This window comes from Ranitomeya variabilis, chromosome 2, assembly GCF_051348905.1.
Source record: "Ranitomeya variabilis isolate aRanVar5 chromosome 2, aRanVar5.hap1, whole genome shotgun sequence".
NCBI lineage: Eukaryota > Metazoa > Chordata > Amphibia > Anura > Dendrobatidae > Ranitomeya > Ranitomeya variabilis.
Window position 1 is genome coordinate 1,000,185,417 of NC_135233.1, and position 24,995 is coordinate 1,000,210,411.

The 24,995-nt window shown below is 42.9% G+C and overlaps 1 protein-coding gene across 4 annotated transcripts in view; it reads left to right on the forward strand.

The window, feature by feature from the left end:
• The window catches only part of SPHKAP (SPHK1 interactor, AKAP domain containing), a 450,379-nt gene that overhangs the window by 395,008 nt on the left and 30,376 nt on the right, over window positions 1–24,995 (forward strand). For all 4 annotated transcript variants that reach the window (XM_077291146.1, XM_077291148.1, XM_077291147.1 and 1 more), the window contains 2 exons: window positions 322–571; window positions 7,797–11,211. In XM_077291146.1, the coding sequence (XP_077147261.1) occupies window positions 322–571; window positions 7,797–11,211 (3,665 nt within the window). The remainder of the gene's footprint in view (window positions 1–321; window positions 572–7,796; window positions 11,212–24,995) is intronic.

Genomic DNA, 24,995 nt, shown 5'->3' on the forward strand with positions numbered 1-24,995 from the left:
GTGAGGTGTGGTTCTTCACAGTCACCCTTCCTCCTTGTGGATTTTTCACTGTTTTATCCTAGACTAACTTTTGATTAAAAGTCTGAAGGCTGGAAAAAAAGAATTAGAAGCTGAAGGTAATGCCATTTTCTCTAATAAAATATGTCCCAAAGTTTCAAATACTCCAATGTGCTGCTACGATTTGTGCAGAAACAAGTAACGCTTTGTTGATAAATAAATTGATAACTGATAGATGAATTGATAATTGAATAATGCTAGTTTATAAAAAAATAAATTGTGGCTTCAGCATTAGTGACACAAGTATTCCCTATTGTCTTTGAGGTCTGGCAGCCAGATGAAGTTTGTCTACTGCTACGAGGTAAAATGGAAAACAGCTCAAATGCCATCATAGTGGAACTGAACAAGTTTCTTCTGGGATTGGAGTTAGCCCAAGAGAACAATCTACTACCTGACACAAGCCCACTCCGAGCTGAGGATGACACCAACTGCTCAGTTTCATCGATAGAAGAGGATTTTTTGACCGCTTCTGAACAGTTAGAAGACGATAGCGAAGGGGAAGTCTGCAAGAGAGGCAAGTATCATAAAAGGAGTGTGCTCAACTTCTGTCTTAAGGAGTGCACAGCTCTCCTGCCTCTTGGCTTCCTGCTTTCTGGGATGTGGTGCACTTCTGAAGATTGACTGTTCAGACCAGTGGTATTGTTGTGCTACTTTCTGATCTATATGCTCCGATACAGCTAACAGATACAGTTTTTCTTCTGCAACATGAGAGTAGCACCACACCAGATTTAGAGAACCAGCCAGCTTCAGAGCAGCACTTGCAAGCTGCAGAGCAAACAGCATGCACGCCTTGCCTAGGAGACTGGCCACTCAAAGGTGGGCTGCAACTTAGGCAATAAGCAGTGAATAATTATAAATCTCTCCATTCTTAAGAACTGATAGAATTTTTAATAAGAGGTAAGTTGCAAAGTAGCTTGTTTTTACAAACACTTTTCAATTTTAACCAATAAAGGGATTGTCTGGGACTTTAACATTGATGGCCTAGAGATAGGTCATCAATTAACTGCTCAGCACAGGTCTGTCAACAGAATAGTGGCCACCACTGGGTGCTGCACATTCACCCCTATTGATTTGAATAGGGGGCAGATGTGCAGAATCCGGCTGCAGCCCCTATACAGTCGAGTGAGCAATGCTTTGCAGCTCCGTAACTGAGCAGCTCAAGCTACCACCAACATCTGGAACAGCTGATCGGTGGATGTCACACCACCACCGATCAGACATTGATGTCCTATGCTAAGGATAGGCCATCAATACTAAAGTCCTGGACAAGCCCTTAATGAGCAAGGCAACCCCATTAAAGGGAACCTGTCCGCAGGATTATGCACAGTAACCTACACACAGTGTCAGGTCAGCACCGTTATATGGATTAAAATGATACCTTGGTTGATGAAATCCATCTTGGTTGTTAATCTTTATTTTCAGTTTTGTGTTAATGAGATTATCGGGCCCTAAGGCGGGGTTGGGGTATGTAGTTCTCTGATTAGATATTTATAATGCAGACTGCTGACAGGTCACTGATCCCTCACTGACCTGCCCCCTAGTTTGCATAATGAATATCTGCACATACATTAAAAAAAAATGCTTCTTCAGGCAGATACCAACCGTGGCACCTGCTTTGCAGCAAAATCACATGTTTTATGTGCGAATAATAAGTTTTATTCAAATTATTCAGCTACAGGAAAGAAAAAGAAAACTCAATTTGAAAATGGCGCCTGCCGTGCCTACGCAGTAGCTGCTATCGGTGTCTAGCTATGATGCGATAGCTGCTGCTGTGCATGTGGCGGCAGCGCCATCTTACTAGAGAAGAAAAAAAAATTCCTCCTCCAAGATGGCACTGCCCGCGCATGCACAGTAGCAACTCTCGGCTATCGGCTATCTACCATTTCGAAAAATTCACACGGCAAAAAAGGGCAGCAGTATTTACCTGCCCAGGTCTCAGAACTAATGCTCTATCAGGATGCAGCAAACCCATGTAATAAAGATGGCTTTATAGTGTAAGTACTCACAAGTGTAAGGACCCTTAGCTTACATATCTTAACAAAAATATCGACCAATACCTTTCATATATTATATATATTTTTTGCATGTTTTATATATTCATGGTGCAGCCAGGCCTATTAATGTTGGCCTTGTAAACTGGGGTATCTGTCCTCATGGGGTGCCCTTATATAGTGCTGGGCAGTCCGCCTAATCTAATAGTATAGGCGTCACTAATAGGCTGCAAGCCAGACACTGTGCACTAGCTATGTGTGACCAGTGCCCTATACAAGCCTTTTTTGTGTGCAATTTTAATACTATGCAATCACCCCCTCCATGAACTGCTAGGTTGTGAGTGTTTGTCTTATCAGTATTTTGCACCTGTGTTGTCGCTATCTTTATTACATGGGTTTGCTGCATCCTGATCGTTCATTAGTTCTTAAGGTACCGTCACATTAAGCGACGCTGCAGCGATAGCGACAACGATGCCGATCGCTGCAGCGTCGCTGTTTGATCGCTGGGGAGCTGTCACACAGACCGCTCTCCAGCGACCAACGATGCCGAGGTCCCTGGGTAACCAGGGTAAACATCGGGTTGCTAAGCGCAGGGCTGCGCTTAGTAACCCGATGTTTACCCTGGTTACCAGCGTAAAAGTAAAAAAAACAAACAGTACATACTCACCCAGCGTCCCCCAGCCTCTGCTTCCTGACACTGACTGAGCTCCGGCCCTAACAGCAGAGCGGCTTTCACTTTCACTTTAGGGCCGGCGCTCAGTCAGTGTCAGGAAGCAGACGCTGGGGGAGGTATGACGCTGGGTGAGTATGTACTGTTTGTTTTTTTTACTTTTACGCTGGTAACCAGGGTAAACATCGGGTTACTAAGCGCGGCCCTGCGCTTGGTAACCCGATGTTTACCCTGGTTACCAGTGTAAAACATCGCTGGTATCGTTGCTTTTGGTGTCAAACACAACGATACACGGCGATCGGACGACCAAATAAAGTTCTGGACTTTATTCAGCGACCAGCGACATCACAGCAGGATCCTGATCGCTGCTGCGTGTCAAACGAAACGATATCGCTAGCGAGGACGCTGCAACGTCACGGATTGCTAGCGATATCGTTTAGTGTGACGGTACCTTTAGACCTGGGCAGGTAAATACTGCTGCCCCTTTTTTGCTGTGTGAGTTTTTGAATTTTTTGGAGGGATTCTAGTTCCTCTTATTGTGGCTTTTGCTTTTATTTTACCATTTTGAATGCATTGAATTGATGAATTAGCTGAAGACACCTGAATAATGAAAACCACATCTGAATAATGAAAACCATGCCCACATTGTTAAGGAAAAAATGATGAGGCTTGAAAAAACTAATGTAAAAACCACGTAAAAGCCATTTTTGGAGCAAAAATAAAACTGCCAGAAATACAAACCTTAACCCAAAAAAGATGCAAAAGACAGATGAATTGGGGCCCAAGTATATCTTGATGTCACCAGGGAAAATACATTTCTGCATATTTTATGTTTTGTACTAAGTTTTGTACTAAGTATAACCTCTCTCACAATAATGTACAATGGTACTTGGAAATTTGTGAATCCTTGTTTTTCATATTTCTGTATTAACATAATGTAAAATTACATCAGATTTTCACAGAAACTCGATAAAGAGAACTAAGTCAAACAAATAAGTCAAAATATTATTATTTTTTAAAATTTGGAAAATGATCAAATGTCACATGGATGTCAGTGGAAAAATCATATGAACCATTGTTTTCAGAATCTGCCAATAACTGCATCTAAATGTTTCTAGTAATTGTTGAATTGTCCTTCACATCAGTTTAGAGGAATTTTAGCTCATTCTTTCCTACAAAACTGCTTCAACTCTGTTATGTTGATGACTTTTCTCCTATTAACTGCACACCCCAGGTCCTTCCACAACATTTCTATAGGATTAAGGTCAGGACTTTGACTTGGCCAATACAAAACTTGAATATTATTCTTCTTTAACCATTATTCTGGAGATCGACGTGTACTCTGGGTCGTTGTCTTGTTCCATGACCCAGTTTTATTGAGATTGAACTGATGGACAGACATGGTGACATTTTAATTTAGAATTTGCTAGTATGCTTCAAAGTATACTTCAGAATTCATTGTTCCATCAATGATGGCACGCTGTCACGGCCCAGATGCAGTAACACTAGCCCAAGCCATGATACCTCCACCATCATGTATTACAGATTATAAGAGGTTATTGTGCTGTAATGCAATGTTTTTTTTCTCCAGATGGTCTTTACCAAACTGCAGCACTGCTCTTTTGGAGAGCAATGACTATCCCCTGCAATTTTACAATGCACGCCATTGTTGTTTAGTGTCTTCCAGATGATGGATTCATGAACATTATCATTAGCTAATGTGAGAGAGGCCTTTAGTTGCTTAGAGGTAACCTTGGGTTCCTTTGTGACCTTGCAGACTATTATATGCTTTGCCCTTGGAGTGATCTTTATTGTTGACTTCTCCAGTCGATGTAATAATGGTTTTGAATTTCCTCCATTTGTACACAATCTAGTGGACTTTGGATTGGTGGAGTCCAAACCTTTTAGATATGGTTTTGTTTCATATTTCAGTCTGGCAAGCATCAACATCTCTTCTTCTGAGATCCTCAGAATTTCCTTTGTTCATGTCATGATACACTTCCACAAACGTGTTGTGAAAATGAGACTTTGATATAGCGTTGTTCTGTAAATAAAACAGATCTCCCACTCATATCTAATTGTCATTTAATTATTTATTTTCACTTTCAAATTATCTGTTAATCCTAAAGATTCACATATATTTGCTACTGACAGACATGCGATATTTGATCATTTTTCTCATTTTAAAATTGACGAAGTCTAATATTTTTTATTCATTTACTTGATTTGGTTCCCTGTCTACTTTTAGGACTTTTGTAAAAATCTGATGTAGTTTTAGGTCAAATTTATGCAAAAATATGGAAAATTCTGAAAGGGTTTCAAACTTTCAAGCACCACTGGATAATTAGCTTTTTAATTTGTATTTAGATGATGAACTGCTTATGTAGATGATGTACTGCTTAATTCGCTCTTTGCACTGGAAATCGACAAGAACACTAATGTCTAGTTATCAGTGACTAATGGAAATGACAGCCTATGTCTCTGAAATATGAGGGGGTTTTTTACCCACTAGCTTTAAAGGAAGAGTCGTTGTTAAAGAGCTAATATAGCTTAGGAAAATGCAGTCAAATAGTCACCTGGAAGATAAATAAGTATGTGACAATATAATACATGATCATGCAGTCTCTATTATAGCAGGAGTTGCTCAGTGCAGTGCCTCTCCTCTTTACTTTGGTTAACAGAGGGAGGTTGCAAACAAGGGGGCACCCTCTTTGACATTAATATGCCCCAATAGGTCCAAGTTGTGGTCAAACTGAAAAAGGCTAAGAAGCAACCAAGCATGGAACAGTGAGGAACATAGCTATTTGCATACACCGTATATACTTGAGTATAAGTCGACCCGAGTATATGCCGACCCCCCTAATTTTGCCACAAAAAATGGGAAAACTTAATGACTCGAGTATACGCCTAGGGTGGAAAATGCAGCAGCTACCGGTAAATGTCAAAAATACAAATAGATACCAATAAAAGTCAAATTAATTGAGACATCAGTAGGTTAAGTGTTTTTGAATATCCATATTGAATTAGGAGCCCCATATAATGCTCCGTAAAGTTTATGATGGGCCCCATAACATGCTCCATATTAAAATGTTCCCCATATAATGCTGCACAAATGTGGATTATGGCCCCTTAAGATGCTCCATACAGACATTTGCCCCATATAATGCTGCACAAACGTTGATTATGGTCCCATAAGATGCTCTATAAAGATATTTGCCCCATATAATGCTCCACAAACGATAATGGCCCCATAAGATGCTCCATAAAGATATTTGCCCCATATAAAGCTGCACAAACACGGATTATGCCCCATAAGATGCTCCATGTAGACATTTGCCCTTATGCTGTTGCTGTGATAAAAAAAATCACATACTCACCTCTCATTGCTCAGGCCGCCCGGCACTTGCTATATTCACCTGCTCCCCGTTCCACCACCGCCGGCCGCTGCTGCATCTTCCCCATCCTCTGCACTGACTGTTCAGGCAGAGGGCAGCGCACACACTAATCGCGTCATCGCGCCCTCTGACCTGAGCATCAGTGCAGAGGACCGGAAAGACGCAGCTGCGGCCGGCGGTGGTGGAACGGGGAGCAGGTGCATATCACGCACTGCGTTATACTCAACTGCTCCTGGCATGGTTCCCCGGCGCCAGCAGCTTCTTCCTATATTGAGCGGTCACATGGTACCGCTCATTACAGGAATGAATATGCGGCTCCACCCCTATGGGAGTGGAGTGGGGTCCATATTCATTACTGTAATGAGCGGTATCATCTGACCGCTCACTACAGGAAGAAGCTGCCGGCGCCGGGGAACCAGGGACTGCGCCAGGAGCAGGTGAGTATGATTACACAGCTACTGCTCCCCCTCCCCTGCCGACATCTGGGTATGATTCGAGTATAAGCCGAGAGGGGCAATTTCAGCCTAAAAAAATGGGCTGAAATTCTCGGCTTATACTCGAGTATATACGGTACTTTTAAAGTGATCATCCGAAAAAAGCTTCTAAATCCTAAAATCTTTGCATTTTCAGTCTGGATTCTCAGCATACAATTAGATTCATACTACAGATGCCTTTAATCTGCTTCCTTTTATAATTACAGCATAGCTATGAGAGTTAATACTTCTATGTACAGTAATGGTAGAGCACTGAATCCACATTTCACAACAGGTGATATCACAGCTCACCTCCTCCCCCTATTCTGCACATGTGAGCTCTTCTCAGATCAAAAAGCATGCCTAGAATACTCTACTGTAGAAATCAATGAGCCATTGTCAGACTTGCTGTGTATGGTTCATACGGCTGCTGTAAAGCATATCACTAAGTGCTGGAAACAATAGCTTAGGAAAGATAGGTGTCGTCCCCATGGAAAAAAAACTATAATCTGAAAATGTCTGGTTTTAATTAACTGAATAGAATAGGTAATACATTCCCTTTAAAATCACTTTTAAGTATACTAATTTACTCAGAATAACATGACAAATGTTCACTTATTTTCAATGATGTCATGAACATGAAATACAAAGCTATACATTTCTGTAACTTATCAAAGGAAGACCTAAGTATAAAATCTAAGATTCACTTTGTTAACCTAGTAAAAGTTATATCCTATGAAACCACTGCACCATGGAAATGCGGGAATCTTTACAGTTATAAAGCAGTCATTAGGACAGTATTATTTATTGAACCTGGGACACATCAGATGTATGGGAATATATAATTCAATTTTCATGGGTTCCAAACTTTCATGGTTCATTTATTTTCCCATGTGTAGATTCCAGTACTCCTTTCATGTAGAATATATATTATTCATCATTCTGGTGTTCATCTTTTCACAAATTCAGCATGAAGAGCGAAAATAAAATATGGAACTGTGTAACTAACTTAAAGTCTTCTCCAAAATATCGACAATCTAAAAGTTAAGAGCAGAGGTGGTTATCATCAGAGATAGTGTTGATTTTAGTAGGACCGTTATCCCATGGTGAAATATATTTTGGGTGCTTTATGTGTCTTGTGATCTTATTAGTCTTCATGGACGATGTGCTTAGTAAAGTTCTGACCTACATTTTTCCACTTTTCTTGTAGAACCTCCTGATGATATCAAGAAAGTAAAAAGAAAAGCAGCTGAACAATTTCAGAACAGAAAAATTGGAAGGACAGATCTTAGAAAAGAAGAATTTAATGTGATAGTGAAGTCTAAAGAGGATATGAGAAGAAACTCTGATGGAAGAAGAGCTTCTCTAGTGGGAATCAACTTCGAGTGTAAAACTGAAAGAAAGGAGTTTCAATGTATAGAAAGTATTGGACTACAAAGCTCACTGTGCGAAGCTAATCACTGCACAGAATCTTTTGAAGACCCCGCAACTACAGGCCAATATGCAACCAATTTAGCAGAATGTGTATTACAGGATGCATTTATTAGACTGTCTCAGTCAGATAACTCTTTCCCCAAGGAGGCAGCTCTTTCTATATCGGCTGGTGACTCTGCCCTTTCTGGTTTCTCTTTTCAAGAAGATTCTCCAGCTACATCTCGCTCATGGAACGAGCTTCCAAAAATTGTTATAGTACAGAGCCCTGATAGTTGTGACAGCCCAACAGAATGGGTTGAAGAATCACATTGGCCCGAGCAGGAGAACCTTGCAAACAGTTCTGATCATTGGACAGATGAGGATACGAGCTCCACACAGAGTACTTTAGAAGTAGCGTTAGCATGTGCAGCATCTGTCATAGGCACACTTTCAAGTCCACAGCCTCCAGATCGAAATAATTCAGAACTTTCTGAAAACTCTTATGCAGAAGAGAATTATAGAATGGAAGAATACCTCGCAGATATGGTAGGATATCCCAGTAATATAGAGAGTGTTGGATTTTCTGTTCCATCTGCTTTGTGTGAGATGACTAAGATGGCAAGTGCCATAGCTGTTTGTGGCCTAGGGGAACAAAGACAAACTCATTATCCTGCCACATCTAGTGGACTTTTGCTGGCAGCTGATGCATCAACAGCTGTAGCACTACATTGCAGCATTGCAATGGGAACCAGTATGGAAAAACTCAAAGAAAATATTGCTAACACCCTCCTAAAAGAGGCAGCTCTAGTACTGACCAGTCTCTGTAAATATAAGAATGTAGGGGAGTTTCTTGAGTCTATAAACCAGAAGATCCTGAGCAACATAAGTTCTGCTAAACTGGCCCATGTAGGCGACGTGGTGAATGATGACCTAGCTCATAATTTATCTGATACCATCTTAAGGCACTCAGCTGAGAAGTCAGTGCAAGGTGTGGAAGTTCAGCATTGCGCTACTACATCCCATGATTTTGTAGCAACTACTACTGAACTTCTCTTCAATGTGATGCATTTCACTTGTAAAAAGATGAGTGATCTTGTGAAAAGCGGAGACTTGCCTTCTGATGCATTTGTTGAAAGTACTAAATCTGTAGCGTTAGAAAGACGAAATAGTCAAGTAGAAGAACCGGCTCATAGGAATAAAAGCCAGCTAACCAAATCATGTAGCAGCCCTGAGCCAAAAACAGAACCAATTACACTCAAACTTCCTCCAAATGAAGTGAGTGTAAACAATATCCTCCCAGCAGACACTTACTGCAGTGCAAGTAGTCAAGCCCAAATGAAAACATCATGCAGTAAGCAATGTCTGAGGAGGGAGCGCTATAAACAACACCACAATGATCAAAGAGCCAGGGAAAGTATTCTTATAGATGATGACTGTAGGTATTGTGTGTCAGACAAAGGATCCATGGATGTGGCTATGGATTCAGGAAGTCAAGAAAAGCTCCACAGTGAGATGCATGTAGCCAAAGAATTCTCCCTGAACCTACCATTGGGGAGTAGTAACATGTTGCACCCTTCTCAGGCTGTACTTACTGTAAAGCACCCTGTCAGTAATTACTGTTTAACAGACTTTGCAGATGATTTGTCAGAAACTGTGGTTTCTATGGCCACTGAAATAGCCGCTATTTGTCTAGAGAATTCCAACGGGAAGCAACCTTGGTTTTGTGCATGGGCCAAAGGAAGTGAATGTTTGATGACACCTTGTAGGACAGTGAAAAGAAAAAAAGATCCAGCTTCAGGTGGGTCAGTAGTGAGAAGGCACAGGCCTCCAAGACTCAGTGAAATAAAAAAGAAGACAGATGAGCACCCAGAGCTTAAAGAACGGCTCATGAACCGAGTGGTGGATGAGTCCATCAACCTTGATGATGCCCTGGACCCTGTCAGCGCTTTCGCCAATGAAGTGGCCTCTAAAATAATGAATTTAACTGAGTCATCAGTTGCAGATCCTCTATGGCAGGGGCAGAACTTGTCAAGGAACAGATTACACTGTGACAGATGGAGCAGAGGTAAAGCATCTAGTTATGAAAGCATTCCCGAGGAAGATCCAGATACTAAAAGTCTTGTCAACACCTTGGGCCCTTGGAACATGCTAGGACAGCCATTCAGTAGAACAAGTTCTATGTCTAAGCAGTCCAGCTGTGAAAGTATTACTGATGAATTTTCTAGATTTATGGTAAATCAGATGGAAAATGAAGGAAGAGAATTTGAGTTGTTGCTAGACTATTATGCTGGGAAAAATGCAAACAGTATTCTGAATTCTGCTTTACAACAAATTTCCAGGAGAAACAGTCACTTGAATGTAAAACCCACCTGCCTTTCCAAACAGTCTAGCACCGAGAGTATTACTGAAGAGTTTTACCGATTCATGTTAAAGGAAATAGACAAGGAAAGTAAGGAAACTTATTCAAGCAGAAATACCGCAGAATGGACAAATAATTTAATGCCCCCTTCCTCTCGCACACCTTTCTGTTTCCGCCAATCTTCCATGCCTTGCACCAGATCGTCTAGCTCACGTCTCACTGTAAATGCTCCAGTTAAAGCAAACTCTCTTGATGGGTTTTCAAGAAGAGGTTCACGTGATTTTCTCAACATTCAACCTGTCAATTCCATCTCATCCACAAATCTTTGCAAATCAGACTCTTGTCTATACCAAAGGTGCCAGACTGACCAAGTTACAGATGTGTTAATCCATGAAACCTGGTCCAGTTCCATTGAGGCTTTAATGCGCAAGAATAAAATCATAGCAGACAGAACTGATAGTGTAGACGCAGAGGCGTCCTCATCACCCAAGGGTTCACCGGCGCATGTAGACCGATATGCCAACAAGCTAGCTGTGGACATTGTTAAGAGTGGAAAATCTCTGCTAGTCCAACATCAGGATTCATATGAGAGCACAAGTAGGGGAAGCTTTAAAAATAATAATGGACGCAAATCTATAGACATTCAAGAAATGATAGTTGTAAATAAATCTAAACTTCACCAGCTCGGTTCCTCCAGTGGACCTATGGAGGTGCCTTTAATTCAAATAGAAACAGAGCAAAGGGAAGAGACAAATGGAGAGGACCATGTCCATTTAATGAAGGAAATCAGTTGTCTTGAAAACATTCCAAGACAGAATGAAGGAAGAATCATCTGCCATGCATCAGGCATCAGGTATTTGTTCTTTTTTTACAGTGTTTATTACAATCTATTTACAATTCTGGTGGTACCAGGCCTACAACTGAAAACATAGATGGTTATGAGCAAAGACTAGTGAGTTAAGAAATTAAGTTAGGATATATTGATGTCACAGAGGAGAGGGCTCAATTTGGCCACTCGACAGCCCAACATGATCCAGAACAGACAGCTGCACTGTTTTTTTGGACTTGAGTGGTGTAACATGGACGGTCATCTTAATCTCTGCCATGTTATACTACATTTGACCTATAGTGATCGCTGCTTAGAAAATGGATGGTTATGGCCTCCCATGGAAAATCAGCTGTTTGGGATTTAACAAGGATGCATGTGACCTATTGTTTTGCCATATTCTGCATTTACAGAAAAGCTTAAAGGGAATTTGTCAGCAGGATTTTGCTATCTCATCTGAGAGCAGTACGATGTAGCAAAGAAAAGCTGAATCCAACAATGTAGCACTTAGATTACTGGGTGGAGCCGTTCTGACACAATCAGCGGTTTTTAGACTTAAGGTACCTTCACACTAAACAATATCCCTAGCGATCCGTGACGTTGCAGCGTCCTGGATAGCGATATCGTTGTGTTTGACACGCAGCAGCGATCAGGATCCTGCTGTGATATCGCTGGTCGTTGCTGAAAGTTCAGAACTTTATTTGGTCGTCAGATCGGCGTGTATCGTCGTGTTTGACAGCCAAAGCAACGATGCCAGCAATGTTTTACAGTGGTAACCAGGGTAAATATCGGGTTACTAAGCGCAGGGCCGCGCTTAGTAACCCGATGTTTACCCTGGTTACCATTGTAAAAGTAAAAAAAACAAACAGTACATACTCACCTTCTGATGTCTGTCACGTCCCTTGCCGTCTGCTTCCCGCACTGACTGTGATTGCCGGCCGTAAAGTGAAAGCAGAGCACAGCGGTGACGTCACCGCCGTGCTGTACTTTACGGCCGGCAACTTCGCTTAGTGTGAAGGTACCTTTAGCAATGAAGCAGAACTGAAAAGCTATCCCCGCCCATACCATGCTCTGTGTATACAATGTCCATAGACAGTGAGCTGGCTGGTACAGGAGAGGGATGAGTGACTACAAGGCACCTCTGATGTGTGCCAGTAATGATTGTTTTAGCACCAGGAGCTAAAACAATCATTGTAAGCAAATAAAACCTGGGAGCTTGGTAAGAGCCGCATCACTAAAATCTGTTTTAATCCCTATAGCTGTCTTCAGCTTACATAGCAAAAACCTGCTAACATATTCCCTTTAAAATTACTCATCCATATCATTTAAATTAGAAATCAAAGAATTGTATTACAATTCAGATTACAGAGGTCAAGTGCCCCTGATTAATTTCAATAAGCGAGTAAAAATTCTAAAGAAATCTGTACTAGGGAACTGTACCTCTATCACTGTTGCTGACCTGCGCCTTTTATGGCAGCCATATAGACACCAAATCTGTAATATTCTATGGAGTAATGAAAGCATTTTTCTTTGTTTCTTTCTCTTTTACCAATTAAGTAGTCCTCTAGTGTTTCATGCAGGATGATCCAATCAAACACCACCGCCGCTGCCGCTCTCTTGTTTGGTGGGCTGAAATTTTCACATACCACCAGACCTGAGAACAGACAGGGTTGAGGTGCTGGTTTGCTCCTTTCATCACAATGTGCTTTCCAGGTCATCCCCCTGGTCCCCTCACTTACATTTCTGGATCGCCCCCAGGGTAGGGCAATGGGGTACTCGGTACCGGGTCCTTCGGTTCGGGGGATGTCACAGTGGCTGATCCGGTCCGTGGCCCTCAGGGGTGTCCAGTGAAAGAGTTTATATATGGGAAAGGTCTTTAAAGGGGAAGTGTTTGTGACGCCACCTGTGGTATTTGGTCAGGGCGACCGACGCTGCTTGGGGGTCCGCTGGGGTGATGTTATGGCAGCTTGATGGTATACCTTCACACAGGTGAAGTGTATCCCCAGGGCTTCCCAGAGTGTGGATGGTGGATGGTGGATGATGTAAGGCGCAGTGAATAACGAGGACACAAGGTTGCAGTCTCTTTACCTTTACTGAAGGCTTCAGTGTCCACAGTCCAGGGTACGGACCACAGGGTAGGCAGAGTCCGGCCGGTCTGAAGGCAAATCCAGAGTCCCCTTATCCAGGTGGAATTCAATAGCCTTCTTATGCGCACAGTAACACAGTAGGTCCTTACTTGCATAAGCTCCAATAAGGTCCTCATCGTTCTTAAGGCCCCGTCACACTTAGCGACGCTGCAGCGATACAGACAACGATGCCGATCGCTGCAGCGTCGCTGTTGAGTCGCTGTGTGGTCGCTGGGGAGCTGTCACACAGACAGCTCTCCAGTGACCAACGATGCCGAGGTCCCCGGGTAACCAGGGTAAACATCGGGTTGCTAAGCGCAGGGCCGCGCTTAGTAACCCGATGTTTACCCTGGTTACCAGTGTAAAATGTAAAAAAACAAACAGCACATACTCACCTTCGCGTCCCCCGGCTTCCGCTTCCTGCACTGACTGAGTGCCGGCCCTAACAGCAGAGCGGTGACGTCACCGCTGTGCTGTACTTTCACTTTACGGCCGGCAGTCAGTCAGTGCGGGAAGCAGACGGCAAGGGACCTGACGGACACCGGAATGTGAGTATGTAGTGTTTGGTTTTTTTTACATTTACGATGGTAACCAGGGTAAACATCGGGTTACTAAGCGCAGGGCCGCGCTTAGTAACCCGATGTTTACCCTGGTTACCATTGTAAAAGTAAAAAAAGTGAAGACATCGCTGAATCCGTGTCACACACACCGATTCAGCGATGTCAGCGGGACCTCAACGATCAAAAAAAGGTCCAGGCCATTCCGACACGACCAGCAATCTCACAGCAGGGGCCTGGTCGCTGCTACGTGTCAAACATAGCGAGATCGCTACTGAGGTCGCTGTTGCGTCACAAAACTTGTGACTCAGCAGCGATCTCGCTAGCGACCTCGCTTAGTGTGACGGGGGCTTAACTCCTCTCACTGTTCCCCGTGGTCGGATAGAACAAAACACGTATGACCGGTGACTTGAGACTTTGGTTAGGGACTCTAGCACACCCCAGCCTCTTTAAGGATGCCACCTTGCCTCCTGTGTATAAAGGGCGGACAGGCAGCTTGGAATCACCTGCCCTGCCGGTCTCTGAAGCAAGGCGTAGAGCACTTACTCCCTTGGTATTCCGGCTACCGGATCGCACACCAGAAGGATGCAGCTTCTCTCGGCCACTCTCCTCTCTGGTATCCACTTGTTGCTATGCCTTCATTTCTCACTCACTGCAATACACTTCTCTTCTATATCTCTTTCTTAGGATGCTGCGCACGTTGGGCAGGCGCAGCTCCGTGGACCCTCGTCCTCCTCAGACCGCAGTCTGGATCTGACTGGAAATCATTCCAGCCAGCTCGACCTGGAGACCTTTCCGTCTCGGTCCCCAGCCAGGAACTCTCTAACTTTCCCTCCAACTACCAGTTTTACCTAACTGTGAGGAGTGGCCTAATAAATAGAACCTTTGCTCCCCCTGGCGGCCGGAGTGTGAAGTGTGTTGTGTGTGGTTAGTGATACCTGGACAGAGGATCTCCTTTATTGCCTTCAGACGTAATATCGCTCCCCCTGGTGGAAGAACAACATTACTGCAACGACCAGGACTCTGGGGCGCTGCACTTCCTTCCTTTGAAGTCCACACCATCAGACTCTTTAAGCCCTTCTCCTTGCGAGTGGCGGTTGTTTATTGCCCTACAGGCTCCTCCCGCCAGTTTCTAGACCACTTCTCTAACTTCTTCATTCGGCCTCTCACAGTTTACTAATTCTCCTACGCATGAGGAGGGGAATACTCTGGACCTGGATTTCTCCCGTCCCGGCTCGCTGCACAACTTTACTATCTCCCGCTTTCGGACCACAATCTTCTTTCCTTCTCTGTCAAGAACTGTCTCCTCCTCACCAGGTACACCCCCACTTACAACACTTATCAGAATATACATACCATTAATACCCAGCAGCTTATGGGCAATCTCCACATATCTTTAGCCCGCATCTCCTCCCTCTCCTGTCCAAACTTAGCATTGCCACACTTCAATAATACATTGAAGAATGCCCTAGATGAAACAGCACCTTCTACACCCAGAAAGACTCGGCACAGACAATGGCAGCCCTGGCACACAATGCAAACACGCTTTCTTCAGCGCTGCTCAAGGTGTGCAGAGCGACAGTGGAGCAAATCTCTCTTAGCAGAAGGCTTCATCCACTATAAGTTCATGCTCAAAACCTATAACTCTGCCCTTCATCTGGCCAAACAATTCTACTTCCCCACCCTCAACACCTCACTATCCAACAACCCAAAATAACTTTTTGAAACCTTAAACTCCCTCCTGAAACCTAAAGTACAGGCCCCCATCATCAACCTCAGCGGTGAGGATCTGGTCACTTATTTCCTAGAAAAAATCAACCACATCCATCAGGATATCTCAGCCCAATCTCCTCAGTGCCTGGACCCCCTTCCCTGCCACACCTCAAGCTCACTAGACATCTTTGAGCCTGTTTCAGAAGAAGAAGTTTCCAAGCTCCTCGTTTCTGCTCAGCCTACAACCTGCAACAGTGACCCCATTGTTTCCATCTCCTGCAGTCTCTCTCACCAGTAGTCACCACTCACCTGACTAAAATATTTAACCTCTCTCTTCAGGTATCTTTTCCTCCTCATTTAAACATGCCATTTACTTAAAAAGCCATGCCTAGACCAGAACTGTGCAGCTAACTACAGACCTGTCTCTAACCTTTCCTTCATCTCTACACTCCTGGAGCGCTTGGTCCACTCCCGTCTAATCTGCCCCTATTGGCAGATGTGGGTTCCAGTATCCTCTCTATCCTGACGACACCCAATTATTCACTTCTTCCCCTGATATCACCCCTACCCTAATTCAAAATACCAAGGATTGTCTGTCTGCTGTCTCTAACATCATGTCCTCCCTCTATCTGAAACGAAATCTCTCCAAAACTGAACTTCTTGTGTTTCTCCCCTCTACTAACCTCACTCTACCTGAGTGGACACCTGGTCCTGTGTTTTGGCCTAGTCATGGTTTTATGGGTGCCCCCCTCCCCTATGCTTTTCCACCTGTTCATTTTTGGTATTTATAATGTTGTTTAAATAAAATCATTTCATATAGGATCCTTATGGCTGTTGTTTCTTGGTTGTTTTGCGTTATATTCCTGCAGCTGATCCTCATCAGTCCTTTCTGCATATTGGATTTTTTCTCCATTTAGGATACATGCTATTTATTATTTACTGTAATATGCTTGCCTCAATACTTTTGTGTCTAGACCAGAACTGTGCAGCTAACTACAGACCTGTCTCTAACCTTTCCTTCATCTCTACACTCCTGGAGCGCTTGGTCCACTCCCGTCTAATCTGCCCCTATTGGCAGATGTGGGTTCCAGTATCCTCTCTATCCTGACGACACCCAATTATTCACTTCTTCCCCTGATATCACCCCTACCCTAATTCAAAATACCAAGGATTGTCTGTCTGCTGTCTCTAACATCATGTCCTCCCTCTATCTGAAACGAAATCTCTCCAAAACTGAACTTCTTGTGTTTCTCCCCTCTACTAACCTCACTCTACCTAACATCGAAATTACCCTGGAGGGTTCAACCATAACTCCCAAGCAGCATGCCTGCTGTCTTGCGGTCATATTTGACACCGAACTTTCCTTTACTCCCTATATCCGATCACTCACTCGCTCTTGTCACCTGCATCTTAAAAACATCTCCAGAATCCGACCTTTTCTCACCTTTGAAACTGCTAAGACTCTTACTGTCGCTCTTATTCATTCTCGTCTGTACTACTACAACTCTCTTCTGATCGGTTTCCCTCTTACCAAACTTTCTCCTCTCCAATCCAACTTGAATGCGGCAGCCAGGGTCATATTTCTGTCCAGTCGGTTCACCGATGCCTCCATCTTGTGCCAGTCATTACACTGGCTACCCATTCGCTACAGGGTCCAGTATAAACTCATCTCTCTCACCCACAAAGCTCTCCACAGTTCTGCACCGCCTTGTATCTCCTCTCTCATCTCTGTCTATTGCCCTACACGTGCCCTCCGTTCTACAAATGACCTAAGGCTAACCTCGCACCTCCGTCTCCAAGACTTCTCTCGTGCTGCGCCAGCTCTCTGGAATGCACTTCCCCAGACGATCAGACTGATACCTAGCCCCGACCTATACAAGCGCGCTTTGAAAACCGATCTCTTCAAACAAGCCTACCACATCAACTACTCAGTAAACTAACTTTGCCCTGTTCCCTCCTTCCAAATATTATTCTGAATATGCACCCTACTATTCATCTGTCTCCACACCCTTCCATGCACATGATAACTGCACTTGATACTTGACTATTGCACTTAAACACACGGGCTGATGACCGGATCATGCAGCTTTATATGAAAATCCCTATTTATTATAATTGCCAGACCTGAAATAACAAGCACTTTTCACCTATTGTGTCCCCCCATTTCCTTGTAGATTGTAAGCTTGCGAGCAGGGACCTCACCCCTAATGTCACTGTTTAAATTGTCTTAACTTGTATTGAATTTGTCTGTATATGTCCCCGCTTAATTGTAAAGTGCTGCGGAATATGTTGGCGCTATACAAGTAAAAATTATTATTATTATTAATCAAAACTTATAGTCACAGTATTATAACTCAGTGACTATTCCTTAATAGCTCACCCACTAATATGGCACATGGCAGGCACAGGCACATGAATCGACTTCCTGCAATATCTACGGGGCTGCCGGAGAAAGTCAAGCACTGTGTACTCAGCTTTTACTGGCAATCCCATTGACAATGAGAAACTTGTTTTTGTAGGGGAATTACATTGATGATTTGACTCAATGTTTCTTGGTTAGGAGAAAAGATCTAAAGAAAGGACATAAATTGTTTATGTGTTTTGAATCATTCCCTGAATTGTAACAGAGAATTTATTATGAAACTGGAGCATTTCAGCTGCCATATTTTTTTCATTATAAGGTAACTTAATGCCATGTTTCAAAAATAAGGGATCAAATCTAAGAGATTTAGTGTACTTCACACTTGAATTTTTTCCTCCAAAGTAAAGAACAGCTAATACTGGTGAAAGCATGGAAAGAAAATGTGCCTGTTGTAAAGTAGACCAGAGCTTTTCAGAACTTACATGCATTAGTAGAGTTGTCTACGTGACATTTCTGATATATCCCATAATTGTTTGATCGATGCAGGTCTCACCTCTAGGACACCCACCTATCTCCAGTACAGGGGGTCCCCCAATCCCTCATTCCAGCCTTCATTCATTGCTATAAGAGTTCCAAATACTGTCAAGCAAATACTCTCAGCGGTACTTGGAACTCCCATAGCATGTGCTGCCACTTATCCACTCACTGATGAGAATAGGAGATGAAGGGATTCCCATTGTGGAGATACTGTAGGTGCAGGTCCCAGAGGTGCATCTATCAGAAATGTATGGCATAAACTATGGTAATGCCATAAATATCCTTCACAAGTCAACTTTAAGATAATTTACATAGGTCCAGATCTTGGTCCTCCAGCAGTATTAATTAGTTTGCCCCATTTTATTTTGCAGTTGCTTAAAGAGGCTGTCCATTATTTGCACAATCCCTTCTTAAATGTTGTACAACCTGGGTGCAGAGGGATGGAATCCCCAATGCACGTTTCGCATCAGCTTCTTCAGAGGGAGTGAGACTCCCAGGTTGTACAGTTAAGTATACTTTGTCATTATAAGTTTATAAGGGTAAAGTACCCAACTATCCAAATGGGGTGTGATATACTAAGCATTATCGAACTTCCATGATATTGCACCAGGCATAAATGCTAGTGATACTGTAAGCAGGTTGCAGGATGCAGTGACAGACAGAATGCATAGCAAGGGTTAACAAATGTAACAGTTTTAATTTAATAGGGAGGTTAATTCCTCGCAGGGAGGTGCAGGTTTAAATGCGGAGAATAACAGTCCAATTGTAAAGGATATGCAGAGTTAAGGAACAATGAATCAGAAAACGGCAGTTCTTGTGAATGCTGCGGGGGAGTCAATAGCACCAACAATGGCTGGCGTGGTGCTGGTACAAGAAGGTTCAGCTGGTAACGGTGGTCCGTCTTTTGGCGGTTGGTGTCCGGTACCTTCCACTAAGCCCCTGTCCATGAACATATGTGGTCGGAGCAAACAAGGCCGCAGCACGTTCAAGGCCCTCTGTAGGCGGGAAGGCGTCTGATTTTAAGGTGGGCCGCAAACCTCTGTCCAATAGCCGGTTCTCTCTTTGCGGCTCAGGCACTGTACTCATGGTCACGAAGCACACGGCATCTCGCTCTCTGCCAGCTACCGGGCACCCTGCACTTCTCTCTCTGCAGTACCCACTGGTCACGGTGGGGGAACATGAACGCCTGCCAGCGCAGCCTCGGTGCTCAAGGGCTGGAGCGCTTCTCTCTCTGTGCTGCGTGCTGCCTGTTCCTGCTAAGACTGAAGCGCCGATAACAGCTGGTGCGATGCTTCTCCAACGTGGTCCTGAAGACCACGGTCCGACGATGAGGGCCCTGCCCTGGCTCTTAGGCTGGCGTGTGGCGCTTAGCGGAACAGGGCTCCCAGCTCTTTCCTTATTACTGCGGTGGGCTCCGGCAGCATCTCAGCATTGGATCGGCCGCGTATTGTGGCAGCCTGGCTGTGCACCCCTCGGAGCCCGCTGCGCACGCACCTTGCCTCTGTCACAGCCAGTGGAAAACTGTCCGACACTGCGCACTCTTTTACTTACAACCGCGCCCCCAGCTTCCGGGTCAAGGAAACTGTCAGGGCCTTTTTGCCTTCCCCTGGGCAACATGGGACGCAGCCTCAGCAGTTCCGCACCTGATCTGGCACAAGTACCCGCAATCCGGTCTTCCTCCTTACAATACCCATCCATATATGGCTTTAAGTGATATTAAGGTCAAACACTCAGTATACAATAAGCCAAATGGGAGCACTGCTATATAATGAATCAAGGTGACAAAACATGTGTAATGAAAAAAAAAATGAAGGAAACACAGAAAGAGTCAGTGAGAATCCAGTCGCCCTTTTTAAATGCTTAGGAAGCCTTTGCAGGTGTTTTTTGTTAATTATTCTAATTTATTGAGATAATGACTTTTGGGTTTTCATTGACTGTAAGCCATAATCATCAACATTAACAGAAATAAACGCTTGAAATAGATCACTCTGTTTGTAATGACTCTACATAATATATGAGATTCACTTTTTGTATTAAAGAACTGAAATAAATGAACTTTTTTGATAATATTCTAATTTTGTGAGAAGCACTTGCAGCTTTATGCTTTCCTCCTATTCTCGGATTTGCCTTTTAGTGGTGGCAGTTAAGGGTACTTATTCCTTAGTGCTGCTTTTTAACGGTACTGAAAAGTAAGGGTATAGCGCCCCCCAGTGTTGGAAAATCTCCAGGGTCTCGGCTGTCTCGCTGTTTGACCAGCGGTGATGATTTTACCGCTGATCAGAAGCAGTGTTTGCCGTACTGTCATGTACATGACAGCGTGGCAAACACTGGATGTTCGGGCCCTCTATTCAAGTGTACAAACTTTTTGTAACTGTTCGGCCGAACTCGCTGGATCGGAACATCCAGGTGTCTGCCCATCTCTAACCCTGACCCTAATTACATTTTATCAATATGATTTTTTTTAGCTTCTTAGTAACCCTATCATGAACATTTGATTAACGAAGCCTACAGGGAGCTCTCTTGCTGCTATTATATGGCTATTTCAAGGATTTTAACCCCTTTAATCCGGGCAATTTTCTTTTTTTCTTTTTTTCCCTCCCGTTCTTCCAAGAGCCATTTATTTTTTATTTTTGCAACCACCTAGCTGAATGAGGGCTTGCTTTTTTGCGGGACAAATTGTACTTTTGAATGACACCATTCATTCTACCACATAGTGTACTGGAAAAACTGGAAACAAATTCAAAAGTGTGTTGAAATTGTAAAAAAAAGTACAATTCCACAATGCTTTTTATTAGTTTTATTTACCATTTTCATTGTATGGTAAAACTGATCTGGCAATATGATTTTCCAGTTCAGCACAAATGCGCAGATACCAAATATGTATAATTTTTGTTTTTATTTAAAATGGTGAAACAAATTCTGAAATTTATTAAAAAAAAAATGTTTTGCTTTAGTCGCCATTTTCCGAGACCTGTAATGTTTTCATTTTTCGGGATCTATTTGACACCCGGAACTCGCTGCCAGAGACTGTGCCCGCACTGCTCCCAGCAGTTTAACCCACTAAATGGTTCCATCGAAAATGATCACAGCATTTAGAAGGCAGGCAGAGGGAGAGGACTCCCTCTACCCTCCAATTGGTGCCCCCACCATGACGTCGTTGCCACCAGGCTACGACAAGCCCTTAGACCATGCCCAAAGCTTCTGTCAGTGCAAAACTGAGTTATAAACCATTGAAATGCTCCTGCATTGCAGTGGTTTATTACAGCAATCAGAGGTATGAAGTAAAGTCCTATAAAGGGACTAAGTAAAAAAGTAAAAATATTTTAAAACACATCACAAAATAATATTTAAAAAAATATTTTATATTTAACCCCTTCATGACCTTGGGATTTTCAGTTTTTCCGTGTTCGTTTTTCGCTCCCCTCCTTCCCAGAGCCATAACTTTATTTTTCTGTCAATATGGCCATGTGAGGGCTTATTTTTTGCGAGACGAGTTGTACTTTTGAACGACACCATTGGTTTTAGCATGTTGTGTACTAGAAAATGGGAAAAAAATTCCAAGTGCTGTGAAATTGCAAAAAAAGTGCAATCCCATGCGTGTTTTTTGTTTGGCTTTTTTGCTAGGTTCACTAAATGCTAAAACTGACCTGCCATTATGATTCTCCAGGTCATTACAAGTTCATAGACACCAAACATGTCTAGGTTATTTTTTATCTAAGTGGTGAAAAAAATTCCAAACTTTGCTACAAAAAAAGAAAAAATGACTCAATTTTCTGATACCTGTATTGTCTCCATTTTTCGTGATCTGGGGTCGGGTAGGGCTTATTTTTTGCGCGCCGAGCTGATGTTTTTAATGATAGAATTTTGGTGCAGATATGTTCTTTTGATCGCCCGATATTGCATTTTAATGCAATGTCGCAGCGACCAAAAAAACGTTATTCTGGCATTTTGAATTTTTTTCTTGTTACACCGTTTAGCGATCAGGTTAATCTTTTTTTTATTAATTGGGCTTTTCTGAACGCGGCGATACCAAACATGTGCATATTTGATTTTGTTTTTATTGTTTTATTTTGAATGGGGCGAAAGGGGGTGATTTAAACTTTTATATTTTTTTTATTTATTTCATATTTTTTTAAACATTTTTTTTTTACTTTTGCCATGCTTCAATAGCCTCCATTGGACGCTAGAAGCTGGCATATGTAGCCGGCTCTGCTACATAGCAGCGATCATCAGATCGCTACTATGTAGCTGAATTACAGGCTTGCTATGAGCGCCGACCACAGGGTGGCGCTCACAGCTAGCCGGGATCAGTAACCATAGAGGTCTCAAGGAGACCTCTGGTTACTATGCCGACGCATCGCTGACCCCCAATCATGTGACAGGGGTCGGCGATGCGCGCATTTCCGGCTGGATGGCCATAAGCGCCGGTTAAATGCCGCTGTCAGCATTTGACAGCGGCATTTAACTAGTTAATAGCGGCGGATGGATCGCGATTCCACTTGCCGCTATTCGCGCACATGTCAGTTGTACAACACAGCTGACATGTTGCGGCTTTGATGTGGGCTCACCGCCGGAGCCCGCATCAAAGCGGGGGTTCTGACCTCTAACTTACTATCCCGTCCGATGTCAGAAAGGGGTTAATATGCATATATTGCACCCATAAATTTGTATTGATATGTAAAAAAAGACACATATTTGGTATCGCTGCATAAAATTCTCACACTAGTAAACACTTTCAGTGAACACCGGAAAAAGAAGAAAAAAAAAAGAATCGGGGCAAAAAAACTATGCTTTTTTATCATGCCACCAAACAAAAAGTGGAATAGAGCGCAATCAAAAAGACGAATGTAAATAAAAATGGTATTACTAAAAATGTCATTGCAACAAACAAGCTGCCAAACAGCTCCATCAGTGGAAAAATAAAAAGTTATAGCTCTCAGAATAAAGTGACGCAAAAATAATTATTTTTTCTATAAAGTAGTTTTTATTGTTTAAAACATAAAAAAAGATATAAATGTGGTGTTGCTGTGATCATACTAACCAGAAAAATAAAGCTGCCTTGTCAATTTTACCACATGCGGAATGGCATAAAAAAAACTCTGAATTGATGGTTTTTGTTCATTCTGCCTCCCAAAAATTGGAATAGAAAGCGATAAAAGAATGTCATGTGCCCCAAAATGGTACCAGTAAAAAAGTCAACTCTTCCCGCAAAACACAAGCCCTCACATGACTGTTGGCCGAAATATGGAAAAATTATAGCTCTCAAAATAGGGCGATGTTTTTGCAGTAAAATTCATCTTTTACTGTGTGACAGCAGCCAAACATTAAAAACCGATATAAATCTGGTATCGCTGTAATTGTACCTACCCAAAGAATAAAGTTGTCTAATTACTTATACTGCACAAAGAATAGCGTACAAAATAAATAAAACCAATTCTTCACCTGCTGTTGATTTGTTCATTCTGCCTCACAAAGATCACAGCAATGCTCGGTGCACATTTAACCTGCACTCTGCGCTGAGTGCTTATACACCTGGGTAAATCTCTGAAATATGTGATTCAGACAGAACCCCTTGATGTACGAGTCCCAATAATAATGCAGATGGAGGACACCATCTGGCCTATGATCCAGCAGTGTCTGTCTTTTTAGGCATGCATAAAAGCGTGGTCCACCTCAGTTTTGTGCACTTCTGAAAAAAAGGACACCGCTGAACAGAGGCCATATGGTGTTCAGATTAACTCTTTTGCCTCATTATAGTGAATGGATCCCTCGGGGGTTTCATCTGAATCACGTCACTCAGAGATTTCAATGAGAATCACAATGTATCAATGAGAGCCTGCCTAATTTACGGGTGCCTGTCTCCAGAATCACAAGCAGAACTGGGCACCACAACGGCAGTTTGCAGTTTTCATTCAGCAACATCCACTGCTGCTGGTTTCTGGAAAACACTCATGGAGTCAAAATCATTATTACACCTGTAGATAAATTCCCAAAGGGGTGTAATTTCCAAAAAGGGGTCACTTGAGGGGGGATTCTGCTCTTCTAGCACTAACGGGCTCTGTATATGGAGCTCGCAAACTATTCTAGGAAAATCTGTTCTCTAGGAGATTCAAGTCTTATGGCTAAGCAGTACTGTACAGCCCCATATGGAGTATTTCTACAATCAGCAGAAATTGCGGGTCAAATTTTGGTCACATTTTTACCCATTTCCCCCATGTGAAAATGTAAAATCTGGGGCTAAAACAAAATTTTGGTGGTAAAAATGCAATTATTTTTTCTTCACAATGGTAAAAGGTTCCGTGACACACATGTGGTGCTAATATGATCATTGCACCTCTAGATGAATTCATTGAGAGGTGTAGTTTGCAAAATGGGGTCACTTATGAGTTCTGCTGTTCTGGCACCTCAAGGGCTCTCCCAGTGGGTCATGACACCCACAAACCATAACAGTAAAATCTGCACTATAATATTGTGCTCCTTCCCTTCTGAACTTTTCATTGTGCATGAAAAGTATTT